The sequence below is a fragment of the Rhipicephalus sanguineus genome, unplaced genomic scaffold (genome assembly GCF_013339695.2).
Source record: "Rhipicephalus sanguineus isolate Rsan-2018 unplaced genomic scaffold, BIME_Rsan_1.4 Seq484, whole genome shotgun sequence".
Lineage (NCBI taxonomy): Eukaryota > Metazoa > Arthropoda > Arachnida > Ixodida > Ixodidae > Rhipicephalus > Rhipicephalus sanguineus.
The window spans coordinates 136353-161094 of record NW_023615352.1 but is presented as its reverse complement, the minus strand read 5'-3'; the positions used below and the strand labels follow the sequence as shown (position 1 = coordinate 161094).

Genomic DNA, 24742 nt, shown 5'->3' with positions numbered 1-24742 from the left:
TTCGAATAGTGTTTGCTATTCGATTCAATTCACACTGGAATTTTACTATTCGAACTTCCCAAAGACAAATACAGTCAATGTCCGACTGAAAGTGCCCCCTTCAGATTTTCAATATGCTTCACCTCATCACACCCCCGCATTGCGGCAAAGCTGCCTTTCAAGCTATGCTTCGGTCGCAACTGTACTCAAGAAAACGCTGGTTCCAACATGGAGATGAAAGATGTGGCAGAGGTGGGGGCTCAACTAATGCTGTTTTGGACATGAAATTTGGGCAGGAAGTCCGAAAAATCGTACGCCGAAGCTTTTTAGCCTCCAAAATTTCAGATGTTCTTATATCGACGTCTACGAGGCAGATTTGGAACTCCGGACTTGAAGGGAGCACACCCTTGTCCGCCACATCAGTTGGGCTTCCACAGAAGTTGAAAGAAGAAGAGAGGCTGAGAAAAATGGCATCTTTGCCTGTCATGTGTAAAGTGTTGTCGGCAACACTTTGGTTGCACCAAATCATGTACCTAAATACAGTTCGGCCTCTACATTGCCTCATTCTTGATAAGACAACTATGAAACACCACCCCACCAGTGCTTCATCAACCTAGCGAAAAGAAACACTTTCATGTTGCTATCTCATAAGAATATGCTTAGGAATCCTCTCTAACTTTTTTTTCTCTGCAATTTCGCTTCGAAGTATTCGAAAAATATTCTAGAAATATTCGAGAAATATTCGAAAAATATTCTATTCGATTTGCACCCAAAATTTTGCTATACGCACAGCTCTAGTAATAAGAGCGAAGTGAAAGAGAGGCCAACTCACTTCTCCAGCTCGGACGACTCGACTGTGGCCAGTTGGGTGAGGCAGGATGAAATCTTGATGTAGCTGTCGGCCACATCTAAAAACAAAAAGAGAAAGAAAGAATGGCACATACAAAATTAAACGACCCACATAACACATGCCCAGCAGCCAAAGCACTAACTACGATACACGTTTCCATCACAGTATCACACATAGGTCGGCACAAAAATTGGAGCTCATTCAGACTCACTCAAGAAATACTGTATTTTGCTCCGAGGGCTCACTCGGACTCTGACCCCTCAAAATGTTCCTCCACCGGACTCGCTCGGACTCTGTCTCATGGCCCAATACGAGTCTACGGTACCACAACTGTCTACCAGCAAACTTCTAAATTTGCAAAAAATTTAAGATGCAACGTGAGAACGTGGAGAATATAGCAGATTTGTTCAAGTTTGGTGTCATGCGGGAAATCTCAATGACTATGGAAAGCACAGTCATTCGCTGTCACCCAGCGGGCAGAGTGTGTCCAACATTTAGTACGCATGTTTGCCTGGACGAACTGTCCACAGCGATTAACGCATTTAGAAAAACATACACATGAAAAATGCAAATGGGGAAGAGACATTTAGATTGTGCAGCGTACATTTCAGTGCCATATTATAAAGTATGCTTTTCTTGGAGAACTTAACGGCAAATTTGCAGCCACAAACTGACCCACGCAAGTCACGGACACCATGTTTACTTTGAAAAACATGGCGTGCAGAAAACGTGGTGCCGTTTAAAAAATGGAAAAAAAAAGACATTCTTGTAAGATGAACAATAATAGGAATTTACCTACAACTCCCCGTAACTATTTGAGCCTCATAATAAATAAAACAGTATTAATTTCAGCAAAGCAATGAGAATTATCGGTAAAGTTGTGTACTATTTCTTGGAGCGCTGGCAGGCATGCGTTTTGGTTCGGTAGCTTCCACAGTAGTGCCGAGAAAAGTTGTTCCCGAATGCAGCAATAACAACTTCATGAAAACTGGCAAGCAAAAGATTGTCACGTGGCAAAGAAGAACTGCGTACCTTATGTGCTGTCACATGAAATACAGTAAAAGCTATCAGATTATCTCACAGCACCAGTTTCATGGTGACCTGGCGACTACAGGCAATCTGTATCCCAGAGTGGCTTCAGCTAACACATTCAGAACAACCAATGCTTTGCACACTGTATGCAACGTATTTCAGGTGGGCAATATTGCAAGTTTATATCGCAGTTAAATTCAACCCATCCATAAGCTTATCAGTGTTGTACTGTAAAATAAATGAATACGTCAAACAAGAACAAAAAAGATGACAAATTTACGTGGAAGATCCCTAATGACCTTGTAAGCACAGCAATTTCTTTTTTACACTTTCAACTTTTATAGCTTTTGTGTGTAACCTGAAATCTGCAATTAATAATGCATTAGCAGAAGCCATTCAGGTATGAAATAAAATATGTAAACTGCAAGGCTTCCCACAAAATTGATGGTGTCAGCTCTTGATGTGCCCGCACCACAATAACCACTATGTACAGTAGAACCCCGCTGTTACGTTCCTCACTGCTGCGTTTTCCCAGCTGTTACGTCGTTTTCCGCCGGTCCCGGCATAGCTCCCATAGGATACAATGTATTGGGAACCTTGCTGTTACGTCGTAACTGTCGGACCGTTCCCGTATGATACGTCGCGAAGTGCGCTCGGAGCCGACCGAGTGACTACCAAAGAGAGCGGCCATGGCGCATTTTGACGCAGTTTGGCCTCGTTTGACCGTAATATTAGCCGCATGAGAGGCGCAAGCAACAGAATCTTTCAATTGATGCAAACAAAAGCATGGCCTTCGAGATTCAAATTGCAAACATGGCGTCTATGACGTAACTGCTCGCGAAAGCAAGGCCTTCGAGATTGGCATTTACTATTGACAAAAGCATAGCCTCTGAGATTTGTATTGCACAAACATGGCGTGAATGACGTAACTGCTTGCGAAAGCAAGGCCTTCGAGATTGGCATTCACTTCTGCCATCGCGTTGGCGTAGACTCACCATCATCGTTATTGTCGGAGAACGGGAGGAGTTCGAGCTGGTTGGAGCTCGCTGGTCGTGCGTGCAGTTCGCGGTCGGACTCGCCGCGCCGGTCGTGATTGCGTGTGCTTAGTTCTCTCATGCCTACAGCTGTTGGTGTTAAAAAAATCACATACGTTGATTACATTTCTGTGGATGAGGCCGTCCTAAGCTCCGCGTTTCTATCCATCGACTAGATCGCGGCTGAACGCGCCAATTTTCGTGCTACTCGTAAGAATTGAAATAAAATTCTGTACCACTAAATATTTTGCCGTTTTTCCTGTTTTTCGGCTCTTACGTTTCCCGTCTCTTACGTTTATTTCCTACGGTCCCTTCAAAAACGTATTAGCGGGGTTCTACTGTAATATTAATGCACGTATAGTAGACTCAGTAAACGGCAATCTCTTATTAAAAGGAGTACAGCTGAAGTGCAACAACAGGCTTTAACGCGACTGATTTCGTACTTGAATGCTGCAACCCCGTTCATCTCTCAAAAACTCGCAGGGTCCCTTATGTGCCCACCTCAGTTGCCTCTAAAGCAAAAGGCATTTTTTTTCTTCTTCTGTGGCGATGTATTGAACCTTCCCACCCCCATCCGAAAGCTTTCTGCAACTAACATGGTTTTGCAATGCCTCCACGATCAGCCCACCTTTGAGCAAGCAATGGTGTCATGCGATGAAGTTTCCACGTCATCATGACATCACAAATTTTGGATATCTGCGATGCCATGATGACATCATATGGTCACATTATACAGAGATGATTTTTCGCATCACTTGCGTTGGTGCCGCTGACACGGGGCACCGGTCAATTTTCCCGTTTGATGACGCTTGGATGCCTCAGAACTTATGTTAAATTGAACATATATTTTCTTGGTCCCTCCGGGTTCTGTTGATCACTCATACGCCCCGTGTTTTGACGACTCCTTGGAACTCACTCTTGTGGGCACGGGTCATGCGGTCGGCCTTAGTGGTGGCGTCGCGCACGTGCGTGTGGTACTCCGTGAGGAAGTTGCGCTCGTGCTCGAAGAACTCGTCCACGTCCTTTTGCGTCGACGAGAGGCGCAGGTCGTCCGCAGACTTGCCCAGGTGGCTCAGCAGTCCGGCGAGTTTCTCCTTTTTGTTCTTGCCCCGCACACTCAGCTGCGAGCACAAAATTAATTTGCACAGGATGAATGAAAAGGTGCTCGCAACGCACGCTAGAATATCATCATCAAGGGTGGCAGCCAAAGTGGAACAAAACATGGCCATGAACGCAATGTTTAGGTGACCAACTTTTCAAGACAAGCACAAAATGTAGAGTATGCTAGAGGAGCCAGCATGTGCAGAGGCCATTACTTGTGCCTCTTCTAAAACCCAAATTAGAGAGGTCCACGGGGAAGACGAAGTGCAGAGGTCAAAGCTGGCTAAACAAGCAAATCCTCAGCCTGGACACTTAATGATAACACTACACTTGTTGAAGGTGTTGCCCTCACGTAGGCAAAGTCCTTCCAGGCTTTCTCTTTTAACTAACGATTGCTTCTACAAGCCTGTTTCACATAGCTCTGTAAAGCGAAACAGTCGGGACTTAGTAGTTCTTAATTGCGCCTGCAAAGATTCAGTATGGCAAAGTCGCAGTGTTGCCAACCACAGTATCCAACCACAAACCCATCGGTAGTCTTCCCACTGGAGCACCACCTGTGGCATAGGCAGTGTGCTATCCACTGATGAACTGACGAATGTGCACCGCATGGATGCAGAAGTAGTAAGAGCTAAACATCAACACAATAAAGCTGGTAAAATTGGCAATCGTATTGTTAACTTTATTATGCTGAAATTTGGCCTCTTATGCAAAGCATAGTCTGCAATGGATCATGTTTTTTACAGGAATGATGCAATACAAAAAAACTTACTTCAGTAAAAAAAAATTGGCCGCGTACCTGCTGCTTCGCTGCAAATGTCATCGAAAGACGATATGTAGTCTTCTGCCATTTATGTTTTGCCTTGCCTCAGACAGTGCCTCCTCGATGTTGAATTGGCCGCATCCAGTTGGCATTGATAAAATAGAGGAGGCGCTGCATGAGATATGGACGCCATCTGGCAGTGGCGTAGGGAAACGTGAGCTTGTGCAGAACCCAGGGCCACTGCCAGGTGGCGGCACCATATCCTCGGCAGAGGGCTTTTCATGCATAGCGTCGCATTTTCAGCGCAGCCTAAGAAACACTAGGGTCTTTAGGATTACGTATCTATGTATTTTCTAGTAAAGGAACACACCACCTAATGCTTATGTATTGATGTTGCGTCTAAGATATGCGCAATATTTGCTTTTTGATCGACAATGTTCACAAGTATGAACGCAGCTACCAGTTCAAGATGGCTGGGTGTTCAGAAAGTGCTTAAACTGTGGCCGGGTTGCTGAATAGTGTGACTGACTGACAGACAGACAGACCAAAATTTCTGCATTCAAGTACGTATCCCAAGAAAGACTATTGTCTTTTAAAAAAAAATCTATTTTTGAGGAACCTGAGGGCCGGTCACCATAGTATTTAGTTTTACACTGCATCAACACAGTCATGAAGTGGAAGGCCAAAGGAAGACAACTCAAACGCAGTCTTGATCAGTGTGAGCATAACTATTGTGAACATTTTGAAACCCGAGGCAATTGCCTTGAGTAGAAAGAAAAAGACTCACCTCTTTCTCGTATTCTAGGAAGACGTGGAAGTTTGAGTCCGTGCGGAAGACAGGGTGCAGGGCCAGCCGCTGCAAGAACAACTCGTGCATGGCCACCGTCTTCTTGAACGTCGCCAAATACTCCCTGAAAGCAAGAGGGATACACAGCGTGGCATACTGTAAGTGCACGCGCTCGCCACTTACAAAACTGCAAGATGGAAGTTCACAAGAAATAGAAGCATGCAGTGAATGCAACGAAAGAAGGGGAATTTCAAGGGCTCGCTTTTCTTTGTTAGACACAGCGTTAACGAGAACTAACAATCAGTCAAGACAAGGAAAGTATGGGGGATGTTATTTGTAGTAATTACGATGCAAGTGTGAAGAAATTAAAATGGACCAAAAGACAACTTGCAGCCCCTTTAAGCACACCAAAATCCAAGCGCCTCCTCTAGCATTCTGCCTCAATCAAAATGCGACTGCCGCGGCCAGGATCAAACCCACATTCTTCAAACAATAACTTCAATTTACCCAAATGTCAACGTTCATGGTGACAGACTAATTTAATTGGAACTAAAATATAGAACATGATCACCCTTGAGATTAAAGCTGCCCATAATTTCAGCCTAGCATGCAAGTTTTTTTATCACTTCAAGACATGTAAACCTGCGTGCATGTTGGTGGAAATCGTTAGTAATCCGATTTTCATTGCCTTTTTACTGAGTACTTATGTATAGCAAGCTATAAGTTAAGTTATTAAGCATGTATGTATATAATTACATGATTGTTTTTTTTCCTTAGATGACCTGTACATTCTTTGTAGCACATTGTATTGGACTGGCCACTAGCCACTTTAGGCCATCGGTCCAAATAATTGTGTTGGTACAGGGAGATTCTTTTAGAACGGACCAATTTCTTTGGGCTATGGTTTTGTTACAAAATATTCTACTTTAATGCGGTTTGCAGCAGAACATTACGGAAGGATGAAAATTTATTGGTCCGTCTCATTTCTTGATGTGCAACACCGATAGAAATAAAAAAAAATAACGAAAACTGCGAAATGCTATACAAGGATGGATGGCTAGCCCAGTGCAGCTTTCGCGTCAGGCAGCAGCGATGGAAGTTGGCGACATCAGGTTCATCATGTCACTTGTGGCATTTGTGCGCGCCCAGCATCCCTAATGTATAGAATTTCGAGGAATGTTGCAGTTTTCCTTTTTCCGACTGTTTTCTGGCGTGGTATGTCACGCAAATGGACATTGAATTTTCATCCTTCCTGAATGTTTTGTGCAAACCACATTAAAGTCGGATAATTTGTAACAAAACTACAGCCCAATGAAATACTAGCACAGTTCTAAAAGAATCGCCCTGTATGTTCAGTTTTCTTTTCATGAAAATAAAGTTCCATTGATTGATTGATTGAATGAATGAAACATGCATCCTTCGGGTGAGCAGCCAAGCACTGCAAGCATTCTACCACCGCAACGCCAACTTCCACCAAAGGATTGCCTCAAGTCGAGCTAGACAGGAGAAGCAGCCTAACTCACGCCTCAAGCTCCTGCTTCATTTTGGTGAACTCCTCCTTGGTCATGGAACCCTCGCCCTCGCCCAGCTTTTGAAGCTTCTCACGAGAGGCGTCAAAGTCCGGCCGAGGAGGTGCCGGTGGAATCTGAAATGCCAAACGACTGTTGCGCTTGCACTGTGCCCATGCTCTGTTTCCGAGAAAAAGAAACTCCAATGCCAAAAGCCCTGTACTGCGTCAACTGATACTACCAACATAACCGATACGTCAGCTATGCCTTCAAATCAAACGCCATTTGATATAGTAAACGAGGGGCCCAAAATTCATGCCACTTTCCTAAATTAACAGTTACATCAACTCAATTTCCACAAAGCTCTTTGCAAGCATGCAGAAATACGAAATGCTTGCAAAGAAACATTAACGCATGTATCTGGGCTGGCTACTGCAGTTACATCTTTTAAAATGACGAATTTTTACAAATAAAGGCACACAAAAAGATTCCCAGTATAGCGTGCTGATCCTATGGTCACGTTCCAGTACCCTGCATTGCACTGTCATAAATCTGTTTGCAGTTTAACCCGTCCCAAGACAAAACGACACTTTGTGCCCCCTTAGCACAAAACCATTAACAAGATAAGTCTACAAAGGAATGACGTGAACCAACAACTATATGCAATTCGCACTCTGTACACAGGCACTCCACATTTGGCTACTTACTTGGTACTTTACATAAACTGGTGCGTATATATTGACAGTGCTCGCAAAAACCACAAAGGACATGCGAACAAGCAGGAGCGAAGCAGAGGTACCATTCTTGTACAACGCAGAACCTCAATTGCGCAAATGCCTCCTTATAAATGCTGAACATGAGGGCTCGCAGGCACGTGAATTTCTCATGTAAAAGTATAATAAAATAATTGTTGGGGTTTTACGTCCCAAAACAACAACATGATTTGAGACACGCTGTAGTGAAGGGTTTCAAAAAAATACAACCACCTGGGGTTCTTAAACATGCACTGTTCTCGCACAGTACACAATTTTCTAGCATTTTGCCTCTTATCAAAATGCAGCTGCCGTGGCTGACATTCGATCTCACAACCTTCGAGTCAGCAGTCAAACGCCATAACCACTACACCGCTGTGCCGGGTTATTCACGTAAAATTGAGAGGCTATGAAGACAATTTAAGTTATGGCGCTTAAAGGACAAATCTCGCCAATATTTCTATCTTGAGGTGTTTCTGTTGTTGGGTTTGGCATCTGTACGTAGACACCTCTGACCCTGTAATCGATGGCGAACGTTACCTTGAGGACATTTAAGGGGAGACGTGGGTCTTGAAAATTGTGTTTTTACTAGTTGGGTGAAGGGAATGAAATTTAATACACTTATTCAGTTTTTTCTGCAGATTCCAAATCTCGGAGTAGATTTTTGATAGCTGCATTATAACAAGATATGCTAGTTCTAGAACGTTTTCTAGCACAATCCTCATGGGGATTTTTGGTAATTCTTTTCATCAAACACAAAAGCAAAGTATGCGGCAAGATTGCCAGAAACCTGGTCTAGGTGATAATGCTATTTATTTTCTTATAATGTTTACCTAATGATAATTCTCGATAATCATAAAATGTATGAAGCAAAAATTTTTCACACATATTTGCATTTGTTTATTTTGCATTCGAAGTTCGATGTAATTAGTTACATTCTAAAGAAACTGAATAAAATGAACTGAATTGATAAAACAATCAAATTAGCATCATCGGCTAGACGAGCTCTCTGACAGTCTTGCCAGATATTTTGTTTTTGTTTGACAAAACAAAGTTGCCAAAAGGTACCTGTTCTAATGCAGATAATAAAAATCTAAAGATTTGGAATGTGCAGATGAAAACTGAATAAGTGCATTAAACTCCATTCAGTTAATCCAACTGACAAAGAAGTTTTTTTCAAGACCCACGTCTCCCCTTAAAATGGTTTTGAAGTAAGCAGGAGGGGGTCATCTTAGTTGGCCGAAACCAGCAACATAGTCACAAGCACAATGCGTTCAATGGCTCCTTACACTCTTCCCAAATAGTCGCGACACCTTCGAGACCTTTACTATCCCACATTATGGCTAAATCTGCTAACAGCAGAGTCTGCAATCATCGACGGCCGTCGTCGGCAAACTACGAACACAGAAGTCTCGCATGAAGCGAAAGAGAAACCAAACGTATGCACACGACACTCACGATGAAGCCTGCGTAACTTTCGCACTCCTCCAGGGCATCGTGGAGCCAGATGAACTCCTCGTGCTGCCGCAACACCGAGAACTCCGGCTTCTGGAAGTCCGACAGTGTCGTCTGCAGCAGAGAGGAGGTTGATGGCACGTGAAGTCAAGGAGCGAATTATTATAGAAACATCACAATCTAATTTCAATACAACAGACAGGCTTTTGGATAAGTTAAATTGTTCTTGCAGAGACTGGCATGTAGTGAACAAACACTGGCAATGTCGTTTTCCAGTAGTGAAAAATGAGCCAGAAATGGTAGGATGAGCTCGATGCATGTATTCTTTTAGGCTGGAAACAAGGAGGTGATGCGCTTAGCCCTTTCGGCCTTGGCGGTGTCAACTGACACCACCACACAGCATTTCCCGTAGCACCTCGGATATGAAACCAAAACTGTTCATTCTTGGCGGAATTCTTCAATGATCCCCACTGCGATTGAGACCAAAATTGTGACATGCTTGCGGAGCTGGGAGCCGCAAAGGAGAAGCTTGACCGAAGTCATGGGCGACGCCGAGGCGGGAAAGCTGAGGCGGGTAAGCGCCAATTTTGGGTCGATGTACCGAAGCTGTTTCAATGAGTATCACACTGAAAAATCAGACGCAGTTCACATTTTGTGTACTCTAGTGAGTAGCAGCAAAAAGGAAGCTATTTTTCTCATTGCACAACCGCTGAGCCCTGATGACCTAATTTGAATCCATGCTTATTAATCCATAAATACTTGCAACACTGGCTCAATTTTTCGTTTGTGGTCTTCTGAGGTCTTAACTATTAGGAAAAACACGCACAAAAAATGCCTCCAACCAAAACAAAAAATCCAGGGCTGAAAGGGTTAAAGAAGAAAATAACCACACTCCATTCTCAGATTTTACGTGACAAAACTATGATTGCATACAGGGCATACCATAACAGCGAACTAATGGAGAATGAATTTAAAGGGGCCCCGCAACACTTTTCCAAGTATAACTGTCTAATGGCTTCTTTAAAGGGGTCATGAACTACTTTTCCAAGTAATGATCTAATAACCTCAGTATCGGAGTTTACTGCCTCCCGAATCGATTGCCGCAAAAATTTCTCGAATCCGTCAAGAATGAGCGGAGTTACGGGGATCTGGCGCACGCTCTCAGCGCTTTCTCTTCTCGTGCCGACGAGCGCACTGGAAGCTACATAGGGAGGGATGGCACGGGGGAAAGAAGTTACGTCAGCGCGCGTCATGAAACGCGACCGCTCTCCCGCTGTGATTCGCGTGCGCGAGTGCGGCTGCCATGTAGTGAGGAGTGCGGCGCCGGCAAGTGGCGGCACCCCGTGACAAGAAGCGCATCTGATCCGAATACCGCTCTCGATTTACGTCGGCTATCGGCCAATAAGTATGCTATGTCTCTTGCAACGTAAACTGGCAGATCCGCGACGTCAACGTGCAGACACCCCGCCCACCGACGAGAGTGAGAACCGGCCTCTGTTTGAAAAGAGGGTGCCTGGGGAAACGGCAACTTTGCGCTCCGCTTGTGGCCTTTAAGCGGCGCGCACGACTAATATTTGGCAGAGCAGTTCATAGCCGTGTTAGCTTTCCACAGGATGTGTTTTTTCAACAAGCCGAAGGGGTGCTTCATGACCCCTTTAACACTGCTTATTGCCTCATGATTCGACTGGAGCAAAAATTTTTAGACTTCGTCTAGTACGAACGCAGTTACAGGGATTCGTCGCATGCTTTAAGCGCTTTCTCTCCTTTCGTACCAGCGAGCGCGCTGAAAGCTACGCAGGAAGGGGGAATGACAAGAGGGCAAGAAGATGCGTCCCTTTGTCAGCGCACGTCATGGCCTTAAGCACTCATTTTTTCTTTGAAAGCGTGGCTTGCATTCAGTGTGATCGCGAGCACGCTCGCGGGCATGTGGCAGAATCCTACAGGGGCCACAGTAACTATGCTGCTCGTGATGCTCAAATCATCTAACAGCCACGGACTTAAGTACATGGCGCAGTAATTTCGGTATATGGCATCATTCGTAGAGAGAAGAGGGAGTGATTGCTGCTTGACTGAGAATTGTAAATTCCAGGCAGCGTGTGCACTAGTATAACGTTTGGCCCGCGTGTTCCCAGAAGCCTCAACTACCGATCGGCAATTTTCTGACCATGCTGAAAACGTGTTGCAGGGCCCCTTTAAGTCTGACCACCTGTGATTTTCCAAATGTGCATGTTTAACCCTTTGAGGGTCGAATTTTTTCGCGAAATCCAGTCCAAAAATGTGTAATTTTTTTATTGCTGAAATAAATTCTTCAGACGATTCTATTTAAGAAAAAAATTGTCTAAAATTTTTTTCGTGACCGTAAAGTGACAAAAAAAATCAGTTTTGTTGTTACATACATATGGCTTATTCGTAGTAAAATCAAGCAGAATCCTAAAAAAAAAAAGCTTCACAATTTTTTATGAATAAAAATTATCCATTGTATTAAACATAGCTCACAAACATACAAAAATAAGCGCACCAGAGTACATTTCCGGTAAAAAACGCTCGTGCTCGAACACTAAAAACTTTTCAGCGTGTGATAGTCTTTGAAGCATGGCTCCCCGCGCACGCGTTTCAGATGTCGCTCCTTGATCGTCATCGGAGTCTGAACACGTCAAAAAATTCTCGTCTGACGAACTGAAATCCAATGAATCAGATTCTGATTCGGCAATTGGGGAATAGTCCGCATCGGAAGAATCGCTGCTCGACTCACCGGCAGCAGTGCAACCGGCGCGCGCTTCCATAACGTAAGCGAACTGCGTCAGTGAGCGCACGGAAGAAAACTATGGTTCTGCTCCCGTCCGGAAAGCAAAACGAGTGAAAAAGCTACAGTAATACTTCATCTTATCGCCAACAAGACGTAGTTAGTTTTTCCGAGACCCCAAAACGGAAAACGCAATCACGGCGGCGTCGTTTGTGTAATTTAGCGCCGCACGGAAACAGATGTAATCGCGCGCCGGGGTGCAATAAATGAGAGAGTAACAAGCGGTCACCCTTTGAGAGATTAGAAACCAAACAGCCATCAGCTTTGCGGGCGCAAGAAGCGAAAACCACCCGAAGGACGAAACCGAAACGAGCCGGACCGCGTGCGCGCGCGAGACTACAAGCCGCCGCGCCTCTTTGGAAAAGAAAAAAAAGACGGAGAGACTTTGGCGTATTAAAAAAATTACACGTATTCCCGATGCGTGGCAGCACATTCCAAGCAAGAGAAATGGGAGAATGCACGCGTTTGAAACCGAACCGCGCCGCGGGCGCTCTCGGTTGCGCAAGCGATAGCCGGCGCGCGGCGCGCCATTTTGCGAAGCATAAAAAAAGCAACAACGGAGAGACATCGGCGCATGAAAAAAATTCCACGTATTCCCGAAGCGTGGCAGCACATGCCAAGCAAGGGAAATCATCAAAAAAGGCGCGCACTTTAAACCAGCTGCACCGCGAACGCGCTCGGATGGGCAAGCGATAGGCGACGCGCCGTTTTGGGAAGCGAAAAAAAAATACAACGGAGAGACATCGGCGCATGAAAAAAATTCCACGTATTCCCGAAGTGTGGAAGCACAGGCCAAACAAAAGAAATGATCGAAAAAGGCGCGCGTTTTAAAAATAAACGCTATGCCGTACATGTACGACGAAAACCCTTTGGTACCAGGAAGCTTCTGCCGTACATGTACGGCGAAAACCCTGAAGGGGTTAAAAGTCCACAAGCATTTCACACACACTGGCTCAATCAACCACTTCTTCAGCAGTGTGTTTCACCGCTAAATTCTCCAGGCTCTATATGTCTGGTTTATTCAACTAGCAGAAAGGTTAAAACTGCAAGCGCACAGCCTCTGACAACCAGGTTAGAACATCTGGGGTTTCACGTCCCAAAACGACGATACGATTATGAGGCATGCTGCAGTGGAGGGCTCCGGAAATTTTGACAATCTGGTTTTCTATAACATGCACCGACATTGCAATGTACACAGGCCTCTAGCATTTAACCTCCATCAAAATGCAGCCACTGCAGTTGGGACTGAACCCGCGACTTTCTGGTCAGCAACCGAGAATCATAACCATTGTACTACAGCGGTGGCCCAGACGACAAAGGTACGTTTGCTGTTTTTCTGAAGGGTCAATCCAAGATACATACCTTGGTGTGCACGGTGAACTTGACCTTGTCCCTTTCACTGAGGGCATCCGAGATATCCACGAGCAGGGACTGGTCTGCTAGATCAATCGTGTCTGACCGCATCTGCGAGACAGAAGAACAGAGTTACACGGGCGAGTAATATGTGCCGACATTTTTAAATGAGTCACGATGCTAAGGTAACCACGCAAAAGTACACAGTGACGAAAGACAAACACTTCTTCGTCCACTAACAGCTCTTAATACAGGTAAGACAGTTATTTAATGCACACCGGCTGCAGTGGCCGGGAATCAAAGCCAAACCCTCGTGCTTAGGAGCACGTTGCCACACACACCAACAGTAGCACCTAAGAAGCCACAATAAGAACACAGAACAAGCATTAAATGTGCTCTGGGCTGGCACATTTGAACAAATTCTTGCTGTACATTGAAGTCCAAAACTGTACACCGATCTCCAGAAGAGTACGGAAAAATGCCACAGCCCTTCTGGGATCGTGATTCCTGCGAATGAGTTTGTTCGAATGCAGTGGATGTAGATACCACTACAAGATTACCAGCTGGCCTGTTTCATTCCCACATTCATCACCACGGCAGCCACACATAAATAGTGCACACATTTTTTTTTACAGCAATGCCATTAAGAGGATTTCCACATCTAATTTCATGCAGCAAGGAGGGTTGGTACGTGATTGCTCAGTAGGAGCCAACGATGCAACACAACAGCATCCAAACCTTTTGCTTCGAAACCGTGCGATGTTATCAAAGATGCATTGCATGCATGTCACATAAGAAGACTGAGGTCTACTTTTCAACTGTTACTTTACTCATAATTCTTGTTTATCAAACTGCATTCAACACATTGCCCATGGGAGGTCACCTGCAAGATTGTGGAAGCTGACTGCAGTAGGCAGAATGATACTCAGCGTCTACTCTGGCCTCATTAGGTTTTGTTTAACAATCGAAATGGGGCTTTTCACCCTATCCCCATCTTTTATTCAAATAAAAAAGCATTCAAGTCACTCGCACAGCTCCACTACCTGATGTACATTTGGCCGGACTGGCAAGTCTGTGAAGGAGATAATTCCTTGACGCTACATACACGGCACCAGCAAATTTCACTGACACTGCAACATTGCAGTAATATCGATTCTAGATGCAGTGCTTCAAGAGGGAGCCTTAAACTCTTGCTTGCTAATCGTCGTACTTCCATCCGAAAAATGAGTGCTCAAGTTTCTCTGAAACATGCGCTAGTCAATATGACCAGGATACTGCGATTTATCTGAATTTTCGAGAGACGCGAATGCACAAGCAACACTGAGGAAGCAACGAGCGTTCAAATTCACGAATGAGCTTCTGATGATGTGGATTTGGACAGTTTATGATTAGAGATACTTAAAAGTTCACTTACAAAGAACACTGCACAACGAATTATAAAATAAATTTCGTAATTTTGTTAGGAATGGCCTGGACACATTAAAATGCATCGAAAATACAAGACAGCATTGGCAACGGTGCTACAAACCTCTGCTACAAAGCGGAAACTTCTTCCAAATGTTCAAATCTGGTTTTGAACAAACAACTTGACTCGCTAGTGGTAAGGTATATAGAAAAAGGCAACTTTTAGGAGTACAAGAACACTGACACTAGCAGCACAAATCATGCAGGTTGCGCTCGAGACAAAACAGTGATGGCGGTGCCCGAAAAACAGGCAAAATGTCAGCAATCAGTGGACCACATTGGCTTTCTTGTTCCGTTTAAAGTTGAGAGTTGCGGTGCACACCAGTTGACTTCAACGAAGCCTGATCTAAGCTCGTACTTGCAGTTAGATAGGAAAATATCACGATTTTATGCTAGGAGATCCCCGGCAAGTGTTTTTCTGAGATTTTCCGAGTGACTTCACCGTTAGTGCCTCTGCTAAGTGCAAACTACACTTCAAAGGCCACTTTCTCTACGATTAGCACAACAAAAAAAAAAACGGACTGCACTCAAAACAAGTATCAGTAAAGTATGGACAAGAAATCACATATGTTAGTTCAACAATAGTTTAACTACTTGCAGCAAGATGGCAAGTTGAGCCAGTTGGTTGACGTTCATGTTTGAAAATTTGGTTGAAGCGCACTGAAAAACAGACTAGAAGCAGACAGGACAGCACTTACTTACACCAACTTTAGACACCAGGCTGTCACAATGTTTTGATTACTATCAGCTTGTTTAGACGAGGAAAAATACTGCCTTTAACGCCCCCCAAGCCAACATACGGCTTGCAGACAGTACTGGCGGAAGCTCAGGATTAATTTCGACCGCTTGAAGTCGTTTAAGGCGAGCGCAAAGCTAGGCTCACGCGTTTCTCACGTCCACTGAAGTGCAACCACCGCATGTTATCGAACCTGCGGCCACGTGCTTAGCGGCAGGGCTCTGTAAAAAAAGGTGAATTGGTACGCGCACTCGCGTAGCAAACAGCAAGGGACGAAAGAACTATCGAGTTGCCGCAGCGACAACTAACACGTCGCATCTGGTGTGACACGCCCCAAAGCGGCAGCGAAACCGCCCCAAAACGACGGGACATTCGATAAAAAAAACAGTGCGGCAATACGTCTCCATGTAAGCACTGCAGTCAACACATACCATCGCGCAAGGGCGTTTGAGGTTTTTCGTACGCAGACAGGAAGCTGCCACAAAAGCGACGTAGGTATGCGGCGCAGCTCGGAGGCGGTGACTGTGAAAACAGCTTTTGCTAGAACGGGTCAACGCTCAATGCACACACATATGCGCTGTACGCGCCGTGCAGCTGACACCGTAAGTCGCAACGACACGCCTCCGACACCGAAAAAAAAAAAAAAGGGAGTGGATATTCGCCCGGCATCCGGCTGAACTGCGCGAGCGGAACTTGGCCGGCAGTGTCTCCTCATTGGCCGGCGGTAGTCACGTGGTTAATGCCGGCATCCTGTGGCAAAAAGCGCTTTGCCGGCACGGGTACTTGCCGAGTGTCATTTCGCGAGCGGCCGTCAAGCGAAGAGTGCCGGCGTTTAGTGAGAGAACAATTATATGCCGGTAGTTTGACTTACCCACGCCGTCGCCACATCTGAAAACGCACGCCGTGACGGCAACAGTTGTCCGGTTCTGGTTTGACCGGCAGTTTGCTTTTGCGGCCGGCCGTCAAGCGACGAGCGCCGGCACTTAGCGTACGGGTATTTGCGAGTTTCATTTCGCGAGCGGCCGTCAAGCGAAGAGTGCCGGCATTTAGACCCACGCCGTCGCCACGTCTGAAAACGCATGCCGTGACGGCAACAGAGTTGTCTGGTTGTGGTTTGACCGGCAGTTTGCTTTCGCGAGCGGCCGGCCGTCAAGCGACGAGCGCCGGCACTTAGCGCGGAGACAATTATTTGCCGTTAGTTTTACATGACTCTGGTTTTACTTATCCATGGTATAGCCTCCCCTGAAAACAGGCAGCTGTGACTACTACGACGGCACAAGTCGTCCGGTTGTGGTGTGACCGGCAGTTTGCTTTCGCGAGCGGCCGGCCGTCAAGCGACGAGCGCCGCGGCACTTAGCGCGGAGACAATTATTTGCCGGTAGTTTTACTTATCCATGGTATAGCCTCCCCTGAAAACAGGCTGTGACTACTACGACGGCACAAGTCGTCCGGTTGTGGTTTGACCGGCAGTTTGCTTTCGCGAGCGGCCGGCCGTCAAGCGACTAGCGCGGAGACAAATATTTGCCGATACATGTCAAGATAGTGTGACGGAGTCCCGTCACGTCGGTGACAAACATGGTGAAATAAAGGGGAAAAAAATCACCGACGATTACGATACCACCTAATATTCTGAGCGCAACTGTTTTGGTGTTATCAGTGCCCTCAGTGGTAAAATTCTTGAAGAAGATGTGGAAACAAAGCCAGATTTGCTGAACTGTGGTGTTTTGGATGAGTGCATGGACATTAACCTTGTAAGGCCCTTTTTCAGCAGTGATGCATGGCTCGCTATAATGAGCACAGTGAAGGTGAAACATAACAATGCACCAGTGGGAATGTGAACAGTGTCATGAAGAGCTTGAGAAGTTTGACTATTTTTTGTGATTGGTGTCTCTGCTGGTACCATATACCTTGCACATTGTTGAAGAGGCAGCCAAAAAGAAACTGTTTGAAAGAGACTGATTACTGGGTGTCAGTGACAAATGTAGTCAGTCTAATTTGAGTTTAACGTGGTAGGGCAATCAAAAGTTTACTTTTCTTGACCATTTCTATCGCTGTTCTCTTCGCAATTGAACTTTTACTATGGTAGGCAGTTTCTTGTGTTTTTTGCGGTCAAATGCTTTGGCCTTTATTAGTACATGTTTTTTGATGTTCATAAATCTTGGCAAGATTACATGCAAGTATTAAACAGGTCTGTACCAGTCCTTGGTGAAAAGACACCCTGTGGATGCCAGACCTGCTATAAACATCTCACCCAAATCTTGCAGCTGTGCACGGCAAGGGAGTTTAAAAGCGGAATGCGAAGTTGCGAATTTCTCAGGTGCCCTCTTTTCATATATATAGATGCCTGCTCACTTTCTTCGGTCTTTCGGATGCCTGCTGTATGGTGTAAAACAGATAGATATTGGCCTATAGCCATCATAAATCAAGAGCAACGTTTCGATCAGATGTGCTTCTTGCCACAGGGTGCTGCCACATGCTGGCACTGCTGTCCATAATCTGCTAACATTACATAGTCAAACTCGTGCATGGGAACTGCAACAGGAAAAAGCAGTCGTGCTTCATCAAACATGCTCTAGGTCATGATGTGTGCTGACATAACGTATTTCCTCAGTGCCATTCCTCCCTAGCTTCCAACGCACCTTGTCGGGATGGCCGAGAGAAAAGAGAAAGCGCTTAAAGTGCACACAAACCCTTCTAATTCCGCTCGCTTTGAAATTTTTGTGGCAGTGGATTTGCGAGGCAATAAACTTCGACCCTGAGGTCATTCGATTATTACTTGGAAAAGTGGTTCATCCCCCCTTTAAAGGATTTCATCCAGTATGGATTATGGCACTGATGTAGTGTCTCATCATTAAAGGCAAAGCACTATGTGGGGGAGGCAGCTAGGGCCAGCTTGGGTCGTGAAAGCAAGAACCAGCATCCAGACACTGAGGCTTTCAACTCCGCACAGTTTCAAAAAATTATTGCATCAGCATGCTCATTTCACAATAGGACACAATGCTCTATATATGAAGTTTAGTGTCCTGGGATGTTTACTGGCCCTATAAGCTAAAAATTTAAAAGTTATGTTGGTATTGCTGTGTGATGAGTTTTGTTTGTATTGTTGTTTTAAGTTGTGTTGGTACTGCTGTGTGATGAGAAGTTTGTTTGTATGTTTTTAAGTTGTGTTTGTACTGCTGTGTGATAAGCTTTGTATACTTAGTGTCTTAAAATTCCTAAGATACCTGAATGTCACAATAAACTGCGTTGCTATCTGGCACCTGCAACCCCATTTGTACATAGAATGAGAGATGTTCATCTAGCCTGAAACCTGCTTTGCAAAGCTCAGTGTGTTCATTATGCTTAACACCTGCATGAAGCATTATACATCTTTATTCTACGCATCCAAAAGCTACCAGTGGCACTCATTGAATGATGGTAATATGTCATACGATGGTCGCAATGTTCAATAGAAAACACTGATACACCAGTATGCATGCAGAAATGACCAATCATATATATGACCAGTGTGTTTAAAAAAAAGAGTAACTGTTAAAATGACACTACTGCATTTTATGAAGATCCCATAAACCAACAAAAGACTAAAAACCTATAGACTAATACACCATAGAAATGGCCAATCAGACTGATTGAAAAACTGTTAGCACTGGTAAGACCCTGTATCAGTGTGATACAAGACTGGTAAAACTGACAAGAAACTGTATCAGACTGATACGGATGTCTATCAGAACTGATAGGACTTTGTATCAGTCTTATACAAGACTATGGCAACTGATAGGAAACTGTATCAGACTGATACAGACCTCTATCAGAATTTTTGCTAGGGGCACAACCGGACGACTTGTGCCGTCGTAGTAGTCACAGCCTGTTTTCAGGGGAGGCTATACCATGGATAAGTAAAACTACCGGCAAATAATTGTCTCCGCGCTAAGTGCCGGCGCTCGTCGCTTGACGGCCGGCCGCTCGTGAAAGCAAACTGCCGGTCAAACCACAACCAGACAACTCTGTTGCCATCACGGCGTGCGTTCTCAGACGTGGCGACGGCGTGGGTCTATGCCGGCACTCTTCGCTTGACGGCCGCTCGCGAAATGAAACTCGCAAATACCCGTGCGCTAAGTGCCGGCGCTCGTCGCTTGACGCGTCCGGCCGCAAAAGCAAACTGCCGGTCAAACCAGAACCGGACAACTGTTGCTGTCACGGCGTGCGTTTTCAGATGTGACGACGGCGTGGGTAAGTCAAAGTACCGGCATATAATTGTTCCCTCACTAAATGCCGGCACTCTTCGCTTGACGGCCGCTCGCGAAATGACACTCGGCAAATACCCGTGCCGGCAAAGCACTTTTTGCCACAGGATGCCGGCATTAACCACGTGACTACCGCCGGCCAATGAGGAGACACTGCGGCCAAGTTCCGCTCGCGCAGTTCAGCCGGATGCCGGGCGAATATCCACTCCCAAAAAAAAATGTACGGGCGAAATGCGCAGCCACAAGAAGAAAACACTGCAAGCCCATACCGACAAACGCGCAATGCCGGCCGGCGCTTCCGACAACCAAGTAGATTGGGCGCTTCCTGAACGTTACTAAGCAGACTAACGGGTGCTATGCTCAAGGAATAGAAAGGCTAAACTGCATCGCAAATTTCAGGGCGGTGAATTGAAGCACAAGGTGTTGACGAGCTTGCGAAAGTGACACGCTTGCCAACGGCGCGTTAGGCAAGCTCGCACGGAGTGCGAAATGTCGAGTGGTACCCCGAAAATCTGACAAAACGGTCGAGATGAAATGCGGCGAGGAACTTACGCGGCGGTCGCAGGCGTGAGAGACCCAGACTCGCGACACGTCCCAGGCTGGTAGGCCTAACATGCTCATCGCGTTTTCCCAACTGTCACGGCTGCTGCTGGATGAAGTGCCTGTCGCGTACTGCCGCCGAGCTTACCTTGAGCGAGGTGTCCGCCGAATTTGCCGTGTCATCGGTGCCGTCCTGAAGAGTCATCATCACGGCGCGATGACGAAGCAGACAGCCACCACGATCTGGCGCGACGAGTTGGGACCGCTCAGCGCCGCCGGTCTGCTGTGTGTTCGAAAACGCCCACTCACACCCCCCGCCGGTGTCACATGGCCCAATGGATGGGCCGTCCCGGCGACTGATAGTAGGAGTACGCGAGGATCCACAGGTGCTACGAGACTCGCGAACGGCCTCTTCCGTGAAGGCGCCGTGAAACACACAACGCTAGCGCCGGGAGTACGATTCCCGAAATCTGCGACGTTTCTGGCTATGGCTCTTCCAAAACGATGTTCAGTTCACGCCCCAACAACTCAACAACAACAAAATACTCTTTATTCAAGAGAGTCGACGATCTCATCACCATAAATAGCGCATATTTCGGGACTAGCATACGCCAGTTCGGTTTTTGGGCGAGGAAATCCGCGTGGAATAAACGTTTTCGCTGCTCTCTGGAAGGCCGCAGCAAAAAATTGGATTTCCGTGCAGCTGTCCGTGCTCTCAACCAGTGGCCAGTCACGAGTCAACACGATGCCGACTCGATCCGAAAAACAGTTCGCTTCAATCTACAGTGTTCTACTTCAATCCAAGCCGAGGTCAAAGCCGAATACGAGTGTACGATTAGGTATTACCGTATTACCAGATGTTCTCTGGTATTATGACGATTGTTGGTCACAGAGCCGTATATTGTATTGGTTGGTCACGGCCACAACGATATTCCCCAGTGTAGGAATTGTCGGCGTTGTTGATCGAGTGATTCGCTATCACAGCCCTCATTTAGTGTGACTGTAGCTGCCGCCAGCGCGAGTCTTCATATAAGTGTTTCGCATTTCGAACTCGTTAGTGGGTGTGCATTGACCTCCCTTCAGTGGGCTCCTAGATCTTTCCCCCCTCCTCGCTGTGTGTGAACCCGTAAGCCATGGGCAAGAAACGTCCCAGACCCGAGCCGGAGAAGAAGGAGGAAGAGATGGACCGGCCCAGCACTTCCAAGGAGCCTTCAACGAGCTCCAAGCAACCTTCCGCGCCGCAGCAGTCGCAGTCTTCGTCGACCTCTACCAAGAGCAAGCCTCGCGTTTGGAAGAGCCTGAAGCAGGTGGTGACGGCCGAGCGTCTCCAACCGGGAGCCTACGCGGCGCTCGAGGCGGCGCCCTCGCTGCGTCCCTGGCGCAAGTACTCTGACCTGACGGGCCTCGTGGCGCCGTACACGGACCCCAAGACCAAGCTGCGCTACGCCAACAGGCACGAGTACGCGCGACTGCGCCTGCTCACCGCCGACCAGGTCAACGGGTATCTGGTGCTCAGGAGGGCCGCGCTGCCCGTGACGTAGACTCGCTTAACTCACAGTGCACCATTGCCGTTGCCTCGTTGCTTGACTTCTAGCCTGTGTTCACCGTTTGCCCGTGCGACATACACGACTTATCGGAAGGACGTCGTGTGCGATCGGCCGACGGAAAGCTGTCGTTTTGTTTGTTTTGAAACCCTGTCTCATCCGACCGCGCGCGTTTGCATGCGCGTACGAGTCTTCATATAAAGTGTTTCGCATTTCGAACTCGTTAGTGGGTGTGCATTGACCTGCCCCCCCCCCCCCCTACTCAAAGTACGTAGTACATACCACCCGTTGTCACGACATAAATAAAAAGGGGATGTAGTGCATGTGCGTCTATTACATAAGAACGGAGACGCTGCAAGTACGTGGCAGGACTTGCGAAAAACTTATTTGACTGGTCTGTGCTGTGCCCATGCATTCAATGTAATAACACCATCCAGTTTGCCTGTCGGTATTAAAAATGCTGTACTTTTACTCACACCTGAAGAGTTCGCCATCACCTTATTCCGTAAAGTTGTAGACGTGGACATTTAAAGCGCAGTAAATTCACCACAGTAAGGTTCAAACAACGGGCAGCACGGGATCATGAACGACGGAAGCTTGCCCCTCGCGAGCACTCTTTCTCATTTGGTTCTTCTTGACCTGTCGTCCTTTGTCCCGCACTCCCAATTCTTCGAATTCTGTGTGCATTCGCATGCATTTTATTGTTTTGTGTTCTTGAATTTTTCCGTGTAGTTATGCCAGTGTGATTTACACACTCACAGGTTTTTGTACATGGTACAGGTGCTCACGAGAGTGGTGGAACATCGTGTTTATATTGTGCAATAGCTGTGTGCTAGTCCAGACACACATGTGCGGATGAAAATTGACTGTTATCTTGGTTGGTTGGTCAGACGTGGACTGTGAATCAAACAAGCACCAATAGACCGACATGCTTCCCCGACGTCAGCTTCATGAAGATGCAAAAAGGCACTTGTAAAGTATATCCAAGAAAGGTAGATTTTTCTTTATGCACGTGTTCTGCAGGCACCTTTTCTCCAGCACATTCACTAACTGGCTGTTCAACTTTTCTTAGAAGGCACTGAGATCGGGCTAGTTGGTACTGATCCATAGTTCCTGTAAGCGCGAAGGACAGGTCCTGTGTCCTTCGATTGTGTTACGTGTCCTTCGCGCTTACAGAAACTATGGATTTTTCGTGGTCATTGGAAACTTATTCTTACATTGCAGCCTTACCAATTGGTCTCTGTTTGAACGCTGGAAAAACAATTTAATGTACGTATTCCGAAATCTGGCTTTACCCACGGCTGTCGATGATACTAAATGCAAGCGAATGCACGTAAACACGAAAAGATGCAGTGCTCTGTGAGGATGCCAGCAGAACGGATGCCAGCAGACAGTGACAGCACCACTATCGCAATTGCAACAAATGCTGGCAAGAAAACCGCAATTGCCACTTTTTCTTTGACTGTACAACTTAAAACTAGGCGGCAGCCACTGCGGCACTACTTCTCGCACACAAGCGAACGACTTCTTTGCACTTCTTTGAGTTTAACGAGACGGATAAGCACCACACACCAAATGCAAAGAATAAGCGGTCCATTTGGGTATTTGGTCCGAGTTGCCGTTTCAATGTCATGTGAGCTTCCGGGCTGACTGATTTCCTGCGCACCCGGTGCACTCAGTTTCGGTATCCCATTGATCGGGATCTTGAATTTTGGGGATTATTATCTCAAACTATGTGCATTTTTTTCAATTAAAAAAAATGGTCATGTCGTAAGTTGTCACGCTCTACAGCTCTTACATATAAACAACAGCCCTTAAATGAATAATTAAAAAGTTAATTAGTGAAGTTTTGTTAATTACTTATTTGAATGGAACTTTAAGTATCGCAATGTTTTTCCACCTCGACGTAGAGTTCATTTACGAAGATGACAGGGGTCTCATTATCATACCATCTTTATTAAATATGTGTATTGCCTAAGAAAACATCCTGTATACAATTGCTATTTCTGTATGTGACACCAACGGCAGAGGATGCAATTACTCGGCAATTCCAGTGACAAATGGAGCTGGTGCTTTATACGTCACAATTTCATTGCACTTGTCTCATTTTACACAATTACGGCTTTTTCACACGGGCCATATGTAGCAGCCGCTGGAGTCGGTGGCCTATAGCAAATTGCACTCGTGAGATTGCCAAAGGTGGTTTACCATTTTCGCAGCGGTTGTAACACTTCGGCACGCAACAACCTGTCATAGTGAAAGAGCTGTCGGTGTGTCGTATTACATTGGATCTACAATTCACCAAAGAATAAACATGCTACTGCACGTCTCTCAACCAGCAGTATTGTGGAAGCAGCAGCAAAAGTTTTCAAAAAAGAAAAAGCCCGGCAGCATATGTTACACTCGTAACACTTGGAGGCGAAAGACTGCTGCGTAGATGGAAATGCATTAAGGGACTGACAACTGATTTTTTCGAGCCAGTTTTTTACCGTTTTTTACAGGTGGTAACCAGAAAATCATGACATGCATGTCATGAAAGGTATGATTTACATGCCATTTGCTGCCAGTTTGCTAGTTTGGTATACACCAAAATTGGTATTGCGCCACGTTGCTGTATGACGAACATAAATGGCAGGTGCTTACATGAAAATAATGACATGCATGTCATGTATGACGACTTGCATGTCACGCTCGTGGTGCGCTCATGGCCATTCAGCTAGCTTGATATACAACAAGATTGGTATTGCGTGACGCAGGGGCGTAGCCAGAAATTTTTTTCAGGGGGGGGGTTCAAGCATAC

General features: G+C 46.0%; 2 protein-coding genes across 4 annotated transcripts in view; one reads left to right on the top strand and one right to left on the bottom strand.

Moving 5' to 3' along the window:
• Nucleotides 1-20852, bottom strand: part of LOC119377515 (sorting nexin-6) — a 32169-nt gene extending 11317 nt beyond the window's left edge. Inside the window, exons 1-7 of one of the 3 annotated variants that reach the window (XM_037646946.2) lie at nucleotides 20547-20852; nucleotides 13424-13525; nucleotides 9262-9372; nucleotides 7067-7188; nucleotides 5544-5667; nucleotides 3812-4016; nucleotides 812-887 (exon numbers count right to left, since the gene is read on the bottom strand). In XM_037646946.2, the coding sequence (XP_037502874.1) occupies nucleotides 812-887; nucleotides 3812-4016; nucleotides 5544-5667; nucleotides 7067-7188; nucleotides 9262-9372; nucleotides 13424-13525; nucleotides 20547-20606 (800 nt within the window). In that variant the 5' untranslated portion in view covers nucleotides 20607-20852. The other 2 variants (XM_037646945.1, XM_037646947.2) reach the window with 2 other exon arrangements.
• Nucleotides 20853-21477: 625 nt separating this feature from the next.
• LOC119377517 (INO80 complex subunit C) lies at nucleotides 21478-24201 on the top strand. Its single transcript, XM_037646950.2, has one exon. The coding sequence runs from the start codon at nucleotides 21532-21534 to the stop codon at nucleotides 21937-21939; it is 408 nt and encodes a 135-aa protein (XP_037502878.1). The 5' UTR covers nucleotides 21478-21531; the 3' UTR covers nucleotides 21940-24201.
• Nucleotides 24202-24742: the final 541 nt, after the last annotated feature.